General features: G+C 42.1%; 1 protein-coding gene across 5 annotated transcripts; it reads left to right on the top strand.

The window, feature by feature from the left end:
- The first annotated feature begins 658 nt into the window (after positions 1 to 658).
- On the top strand, positions 659 to 4,631 carry LOC136533002 (uncharacterized). 5 transcript variants are annotated; one of them, XM_066525568.1, is made up of 3 exons: positions 659 to 816; positions 2,836 to 4,000; positions 4,079 to 4,631. In XM_066525568.1, exon 2 carries the CDS (start codon positions 2,836 to 2,838, stop codon positions 3,982 to 3,984), a length of 1,149 nt encoding a protein of 382 aa, XP_066381665.1. In that variant the 5' UTR covers positions 659 to 816; the 3' UTR covers positions 3,985 to 4,000; positions 4,079 to 4,631. The 5 variants fall into 5 exon arrangements, with proteins under 5 accessions (XP_066381665.1, XP_066381666.1, XP_066381664.1 ...); XM_066525569.1 differs by having other exon boundaries at positions 2,826 to 4,000; XM_066525567.1 differs by lacking the exon at positions 659 to 816 and adding an exon at positions 829 to 1,034 and having other exon boundaries at positions 2,826 to 3,991.
- Positions 4,632 to 9,365: the final 4,734 nt, after the last annotated feature.

Raw genomic sequence — 9,365 nt, 5'->3', positions numbered from 1 at the left:
CCCAGGCCGCCGCATCGGGACGATCGCAATTGGGGGCCGCCTAGGCCGCCGCGTCGGGGGCGGCCATGCCAACGCTGCCGTAGACATCAGCCAGCCGTGGTCGAGCCACGTCACTAGGGCTGGGGGTTGACCGTGCTAGGACGCCAAGAGGGCGGAGCGGCGGTGTCGCTGCCTCGGTGGCATCATGGCGAGCAGCGGCGGCGCCATTGCCTTGGCACGGTGCGCCGCAGAGCCGGAGGGATAGGCGGAGAGAGAGAAAAGGGGCACGGGGCGGCGCGGGCGGAGGCGGAGGCGGCGAGGTTGGGGCGAAAACGACGGATTTGGGAGAGATATTTTTTCTCTAGCCTTACACAGGATGACACGTGGGCCAGGAACAGTAACAAAAGGTGGAGTAAAAAGAGACCGTGAAAATAAGATCAAACGCTACCAATTAATTCCGCTATCGTGGCTAGCCTGAGCGGCCGCCAAACTCCGCTGCTTTGATATATAGCCTTACACAGGATGACACGTGGGCCAGGAACAGTAACAAAAGGTGGAGTAAAAAGAGACCGTGAAAATAAGATCAAACGCTACCGATTAATTCCGCTATCATGGGTAGCCTGAGCGGCCGCGAAACTCCGCTGCTTTGATATATAGAGATTTCTGAATCCGAGTCGCTTCTCTTCTTCCAGTATCCCCCTTCCCTGTGTCTCCCCTCACTTTCTTGGTGACGACTACGCCCGGTGCTCTTCTTCGGGCCCTGGTCTCTGGCGCTGCCGTCCTACGTCAGGTGCCTAAGTCTTCTTCGGGCCAATCACCGGCGACGAGCACCACCAGGTACGCCCACCCTTTTTGGTCTTCCCTTCCTGCTGTGCAAAACCGAGCACTCAGACCCTAACTTACTATCTGTATTCGGATCTGACCTAATTACAAGTTTATATTCATGTATAATGTCTACTAACTTCGATTGTTTTGCAAATACTATCGGGTGTTCATGTTCACACCGATGCCCTTTACTGGATCCGCCCCTGCTTGGCTGCTTGGATGTGCAATTGGTAAGTATACCTGACTGTACAGTGTACAGAGATGGATGAATCATGAATTACAAACTGACAGTCATTTCTCATGTGCGGCCTAGTGTCTTTTTGGAAACTATATATTGGTTTTTTTGTTCTATACACAACAAAGACATTGGCCTGCTTCCCTAAGGATGTATATATGCACTTTTTAGACCAAAGGCCTTGGCCCTGCTTATATTGAAAGCAAATACGGTAACTGCTGGGAATACCAGCTTACTGAGTTTAGCACCATCAGAAAAGAGTATTCAGAAAGATAAACGACATTGGCCAACTACAAGAAACCAAACAAAGCTACTAAACAAGAATTGGAAACTATAAAGGTAGCTTGATGCTTCATGTCCACCCAAAACGCTCTAACTTGATCATCATGGTATCCAACACCTCTATTTTGTCAACCAAAATTCAGAAAAAACTCCTGATTCTCTTGCGGCCTTCATCTTCATTCCCAGTTTTAGGATCCTCCTTCAGAAGATCAGGCTCACCACGCTTTCAGTCCCTCCTGCAGCTTCATGATCGTGTCTTCCACCTTCAACACCTCTTTTGGCTTCATTAGGCCTGCTTCCCTAAGGATGTATATATGCACTTATGCAAGCAAATTAGGATGAATTGTTAGTGTTTGAGACTTCAAATGTATTTGGAAGTGAAAGCGCCTTATGTGCCTCAAATAGGGAATTCTCAAATAGGCCTGACCTTCACCTGATGCTGCAGAATGCTCGGTTCTGCACTATAGATGATTACTAGGTTGTACTGTAGTGGTTTTGATTATATTTTTATGTTATTTTGGCACTTGTAGTATCTTGATCATTAATTCAGTTTCATTCATTGCGTTAGGAGGTAATTCAACAGAAGGTCATGCTAGCGTGAATACAAGTTGGTAGCCATAACTCATAAACATGTGCCTAGTCTTAGTGCATAGGAGGGCCAGCAGGTGTTGAGTTGTTGACAGAGCTAGTCTTGGTGTGTGACTGATCTAGCATTTTATCCTGGCTATTTGTATTTATTTTGTTGTCATCCCATTCAAAGGCTAATTTGCTAATGTCATGTCAAATTCAGAATGTTTTTGATATCATATATAGGGCATCTATTTTGTAATTGCATTTTCTGGTTGCCATTTCAAATAGAATAAAAAGCAGAAAAAAAGAAACACAAATAACACGATTGCAGTGATGTGCTTTATGAGTGCTTGTGATGTTTAGTCAATTAGTTGGTATTTCTGTTTTATTGAATCAGTCAATCAGGGCTGACACTGGACAGACCAGCTAAACCCAGTACAGAATTATTGCTTTTCTCTTGTATAAATATCAATATTTCTGGTCTAAGTGTTAAGTGATTTCATCCATTATACACCATGTATATTTGATTGCTAAGTATATGAAATCAAGATCCAATATATGCAAACTAATTATCCTAGCTGGAACATGAGTTGTTCATAAATTTTATCAAAAACATGGGTCGGGGGTTGTGATTTGCATCAATTGAACCTTAAAAAATTCTTATGCTTTTTATAGCAATAATTACAGATGAAGGTTCTTCATTGAAGAATGAGAAAAGATCAATCAGCTTTTCCAAAGTTAACCCTGGTTAAGATAATGTCTTCTATTGTTTTGCCTGCTTGTAGAATACCAATATATCCGCATGGAAACAATAACCATTATATATTATAATGATTATATGATCTAGCTTCATTGCTGAATGCAGATAGCAATTGCTACATATGTTTAGTCCATGTAATAATTTCTTCCATACTTTTCAATGATTCCTGGACAGTTTGTTGAAGATGGCAACTGCAAAGAAGTTGTTTAAGATGGGAAATGCAGATACAGATACTGCTGCACTGCACAAGGAGTGGGATGATGCTCTCTGTCCGATATGCATGGACCATCCGCACAATGCTGTCCTTCTGTTGTGCAGCTCCCATGACAAAGGATGCCGATCCTATATATGCGATACAAGCTATAGGCATTCAAATTGCCTAGACAGGTTCAAGAAAATGAAAGTGAATGATGGGGACAGTCCTTCACAGTCAAGCTCGTCCATGCCTAGGGGTACAAGAAACCAAAATGTTGTCCAGAGATCTCGTTTTGGTCTCACTAGAGAGAGCCCCAGGCTACACATGGACATATCTGAACCTGATGAAGCTTCCAATCATCAAGATGCCAGCCATAGACCTTCTGCCATAGCTGGAGAACAGGAAGAGAACAACTACAATGAAGGCCCAGATTTGACATTGGAAGCTCACGAGGTTGAGATCAATGGTCCTTCAGAGTCAAGTGACGTGTCAAGCTTAAACCAATTGTTGTGCCCACTGTGCAGGGGGGCCATTAGTGGCTGGAAGATCATCAAAGAAGCTAGACAGTATTTGGATGAGAAATCCAGAGCTTGCTCACGAGAAGCCTGCGCGTTTTCTGGTAACTACAGGGAGATCCGTAGACATGCCAGAAGGGTGCACCCCACAACAAGGCCTGCTGATGTTGATCCATCAAGACGCCGTGCATGGCACCACCTGGAGCATCAGCGGGAGTATGCTGACATAGTAAGCGCAATCAGGTCCGCTATGCCTGGGGCAGTTGTGCTTGGTGATTATGCTATTGAAGGTGGTGAAATGTTTTCACATGACCGGGAAACCAGTGGCCCAAGTGAACCAAGTGGGTCTCTTCTGACAACATTCTTTCTATTTCATATGCTCAGCAGTAGTCCGATTAGATCAGGTGATGAGCCAAGAGGCGCATCAAGGGGCCTGAGAAGGCAGAGGAGACGCTATCTGTGGGGAGAGAATTTGTTAGGTCTCCAATATGATGATGATGATGATAATGATGATGATGATGATGAGGGGGAGGAGGACGAAGGGGATGCTGTGGATGAAGAAGTTCAGAGACCAAGGAGTCGCCGGAGGTTCATAAGATCAAGATCAGAGGAGCGGGCGTAATACATTGGTAGCTGTGGTAATTACATTCTTCACTGCTGCGAAGTTCTTTTACCATGAACTCATGATGACTCCTTGCATGATCTTTGCATGCCAGTGGAGATGTGGATGATGTGCTTCCTTGCGTGGTTAAAATGCTGCGTGCACCCTTTGGAATCAAAGACCTAAAGGCGAATGGACCTCAAGTTCAAGTTTAGACGATTCGAATGCGTTCGACACCATCCATGGGTCCCTCTTTAATCTGATGCTCATGAGAAACACTCATTCTTAGGGCAAAGCTGGAGGTGACACGGAAGCTAGCGTTTGGAGATGCTCGCTCCATCACAGCTGTTGCTGTCACTGATGCACCATGCCTTTTTTACCTTTTGCACTGCGTATCATCTGCATCTGTTGTATATTCTTTCCATATTACATTTCATTGAGTCCATGCTGCTACTGTTCTGGTTGATATCCTTGTTCAGCTGAAGCAGTTAGAGTTGCATTTCCCGCATCCGATTAACATTATGTGTATACTTATTTCCATACATTTCAGAGCATTTGCAGACTAGGTGTGCGGGTGGTGTTGTAATTCAAATGGTTGCTATCATTGGCCTGTCAATTCAAACCTTAGGAAAGTTTGATGGCAAGGATATCCATTACTGATCGTGTAACTCATTTTATTTTCTTAAGATAAGTTGCAAACAGGGTTCATAAATCACAACGCGGCAACTTAAATAGCAAGTGAACAATATCTGGCTGAACTTAATTTGACTTATTGAACAAGCTGTGTCGTATTCACACTTACTTTTGTATGTAATTTGAAAGATAATCATAGCAAACGCTCGGCTTCTAAACTGGCCTTGCCACTTTGCCCATTTGGTCATCTCCAAGAGTATTCAAAACACTCCCAATCCAGAATTTTTAGCAGGATAGGCGAAAAACCATCTCCCACAACTCCTAATTTCACCTTCCAATCTTTTAGCATTTGGGAAAAAACCTCTTGTTGCGCGTAAAGATTCGCAGACTCTGGGTCACACGTATCCCCTCCCGCGCCGGACTCTAGGATGTGCGTATCCCCTCCCGCGCCGATCTAAACGACGTATCCTGTAGCCAATCTAGAGGTGGAAGGACAGAGAAAGAATAAAGAGTAGGAAAGAGTTCCTAATGCAAATGTATAAGAGAGAAATAATATATAAAAGTGATTAGGATAATTTAGAAATAGTATAGGATTCGTTGTAAAATTGTATTCTATATTTTGGGAGTGAATTATTGGAAACTGTTGGAGATTATCTTATTTATTCCTCCCAATATTTTTTGGCGAGTTGGAAAACTTTATAGTTTGGGAGAAAAATATTAGAAACTCTTCTAGATGCTCTTAGCGAAGGGAATCAAAATGTCTTACAATTTGAAATGGAGGGAACCCCAATTGGTCTTTAGCAAGAGAAATCAAAATGTCTTATAGTTTGGAACGGAGGGAATACTTGATATCAGTTTGCCACCAATGAAGTACTTCCTCTGTTAAAAAAATGTAAATCTCGTTGTTTGATAAATCAATCAATTTACAGTTTATCTGGATTTATAAATAATAGTGTTTGTATTTATGTTTCAAATAGATTTATTATAAAACATATTCTATAATTAATTTAATTATACTTATTACATATCATAAATATTAATATATTCTATTTGATCAAAACTTAGATTGATTTACCTCTCGAAAAGCAAGATTTGTATTTTTTTTTGGACAAAGAGAGCCGTAAAAAATCCTTTGGATTTATGGGATTTCGTATCCTTTATAAATTCAAGCCGTCGCTGATATTATTATAACGCACATTTGAATTTGGGTGTTAATTAAACATGTGCATCTTTTCATGATAACCTATATCTCTATCTCTATTTTTTCTCTTTTCTCTATGTTTCTTTTAACCCCCTTGTTTTATTTCAAATTGAGCTTAGTTTCATCCGTCGCGGTTCGTGCATAGGGCGTTTTTGTTTTCCGGTCTGTTCGCAAGTCCGAGAAGGGTGTTTTTGTTTTGTCACTTTGCCAGAAAAACCCCAAAGTGAAAGTAGGCTAGTTTCTTCAGAATTTCTTTTGGTATTTCCATGACCTATTTTAACTTATTTCATTTTTTAAAAAAATAACTAAAAATATAATTGTTAATACATAAGGGGCAACAATCAGAATCACTTGAAAATCAGCTAACCACCGTTTCTTCTTGCCAGGCTTAAAAAAGAGCAACGTTTCTAGTGATTCTTAGAAACCTTTTTCTCTCCTGATCCGTTTTGGCACCGCAAGTTTCTAGGTCTCAATCTGGATCTAAGGCATAAAAAAACTCTATCCAACTCATATTTTTTTATCTCTTCGACCCAACACAAAATAGAAATAATCTCATCTTTGAATCAAATCAAACACAAAAAATAAGACACTCGTCTAAACGCAGCGTACGGCTGTAGCCGCCTTTCCCAAAGTTTGGCGTCCCCCCTCCTCGGAGTTTCAAAAACTAGAAAACAATAAAAATAAAATGTCATATCATTTTGCGATTTTTTTTTGGTTTTTTTTACCTTTTTTCTAAAAGATTTTCACAAATCTGCTCCTAGAGGTATCCTTTCAAAATCTAGACACTCAGCTCGGTGCCATTTGGTGCTGAGATTGGCGCCGATATAATCTCGGCGCCAGAACCTTTGACGCCAAGGTCCTTGCTGACGTAGGCGTCGACGCAGACGTGGCGTTGACATGGCAACCACAATGGCGCCAATTTTTTTTTGCGCCGAGCATGGCGTCAATATTATTGGCGCCGAGTATGGCGCCAAGGTCATTGACACCGATCTTGGCGCCAAGATATATGGCGCTGTGGTGGTGTTTTAAACCAGCCCCTACCCTCCCTACCCGAGGTTTCTTTTCTTCCTCCTCCCTCTCGGGTTTTTTTCTCTCCCCACTTCGCCCTACCTCACGAATCGGCATATTGGACCGTGGAAAGTTGGATTTGATCCGTAGATCTTCGAGAATAAGGTATCCTCTCTCCTCTTCTAGTTTTTTTTGCATCGATTCGGTATATATTAGTCATATTTTTCAACCTAAGAATCGTCATTACTTAGAGTTTAATGCACTTTTTTATATTTGTATGTATTATACAACCGTAAGATGCCAAGGCGTGGAAAAGCTAGGAAACCAAGGTAACCTCAGCACCTCTTGTGATATTATGCGTTCATTGTTGTGCATCAAATGGGAAACCCTAGGTTTAGGGTTTAATGTTCTTGCTTTCGGTTCTTAGAACAAAATTTATTGAATTGCAGTTATGGTTGGATGACCGGAAATGCCTTCGACCCATTGCCTCTGCCTAGTGGTGTTCCAATGCCCATGTGCTGCTGCGGTGATCCTTACAAGGTAGCCAAGTCCGATGAAGAGGACACGTATAGGTAGAGATACTGGATGTGTGCCAATTTTGCGTTTGAGCCTACACTTCGTTAGCGCCACATTAACAAGATGGTGAGAAATTGATGTTGTATAATAATTATTTAGTGTCAACTGAAGTCTTGCATGATTTATTTGTTTTCTAATAATTGTATTTGTTGCAGACCCCTCCACCGCTCTGTGATTTTGAGTAGTGGATCAACACTGAAAAAGCCGGAAGACAAGGAGTAGATGCAGAACTGTTGTGGTGGGAGGCAGAGGGCAAGGAGATGATGGAGAAGAGACGCGGAGAGAAGGCTGTAGAAAAGGAGCACAAGGAAGAGGAGGAAAGGAGGCATGTTGCTGCGTATAGGGAGGAGAGGGAGAAGAAGCTTGAGCGTGCACGCCGAGCGAAGGCAGCGATGGAGGAGAATCCCGATGCCCTGAGAAGGGAAAGTGGCCTCGTTGCACTCAGTAGTCTGTATGACTTGCTAGTTCTATGCTTTAGTTTACAACGTTGTCTAGTCTTGGACTTTGCATTGTGTTGTCATATAATGTAATTTAAGTATGGACGTACTTAGGGCATGTTCTGCGTTATTTAGTTCATCAGCATGTACTTCTATTGTTATTTTGTTGTTTAATGTGTCCTAGTATTAGACTTTTCATAGTGTTGGTTTCATTATTTGTGGTCAAAATATTCACTTTAATATTGCGGAGGTAGTGAAACGAGTTCACGTAGTGCAAATAAAACGTAACGAAGTAGTGCATTATATAATTCAACACGCACAACACATGAAATGGCATGTGAGAACTGTGTACCAAACTAGGATACAGAGGTCCTAGACTAAACCTAACATGCCTTAGACAATTGAAGCGAATAACAAGCACACGAAATGGCATGTGAGAACATGTACCAAACAAGGGTACATAGGTCCTTTGACTAAACCTAACATGCCTTAGGTAATTGAAGCAAACAACAAACACATGGATGTCACATGTGAATAAGATAGGTTCATCCTAGTAGTGTGGCCACATAGCAAATTGTGTTGCACCTTCTCTACAGCAGCGTCCCCATTGTTGTTGTTGGTGGTGGCGGCAGAGGCTCCTTGTTCTTGTGATTAGGGTAGGTGCAATATGGATCATTGCAGAGTGCCTCCTGTGAACTTGCACCATTGTTGTTGTCTTCGTCTTCGTCTTCCTTGTAACCATTGCTAACTTCCCTTTCTAGATCGAAGATACAATCCTATAGGTAGTAGATGTACTGTTGATGTAGATAAATTAGTCTAGGATCGACCCACCTAGTGAACCCACAGTTTTCTTCGGACTCGAAAGATTGCAATAAGTATGTCTTGTAAGTTGTAGTGCAATCAGAAACATATTTAACAAACAAATAGTAATAGCAATTACCCATGTTCGTGGGCATTTGAAGAAGCCACGACCTCCATCCATCCCCTTGATGAACATCTGCACTAAGCAGTCCTCACCATGCATGCATTTTGGCCAATCTTCTTTCCAGTTATCGTATCCTCTGAGGGGACACTCTTTGGTGAAATCACCCTTGCTCTCGGGGGCAAAATGATACACTACTTCCTCAAAGAAATCATGGCCAAGAGACCCCTCCCACACAATGGGAATTCCCTTCGTCCCCCCTTTCCTCTACCACTACCTAAACCCTTTCCTCTAGACGACCCTCCAGACATTCCTACTCCAATGAAATCAAATACTCGTTTCAAGTGAGTAGCAACGCATGCAACACTGCATATATATAGGCAGCCCAAGATTTAGTAGCTGTTGTATTGTGGCATAAATGCTCCTGAAAAGCCTACTAGGTATCACTGAAAAGTCTATTTTGAAGGACACTAAAAAAACCTAGATTCGATTACTGAAAAGCCTATTTGAAACTGAAAAACCTATTTTAAAACTCAACTGAAAAGGCTAGATTCCGACGATCAATCAATTCATCCGTCTGTGTACGATACGACGGTGACATGATAAATCACTAAAAAGGCTAGAT

The sequence above is a fragment of the Miscanthus floridulus genome, unplaced genomic scaffold, assembly GCF_019320115.1.
Source record: "Miscanthus floridulus cultivar M001 unplaced genomic scaffold, ASM1932011v1 fs_767_2_3, whole genome shotgun sequence".
NCBI lineage: Eukaryota > Viridiplantae > Streptophyta > Magnoliopsida > Poales > Poaceae > Miscanthus > Miscanthus floridulus.
This window is presented reverse-complemented; position numbering and strand designations above follow the sequence as displayed.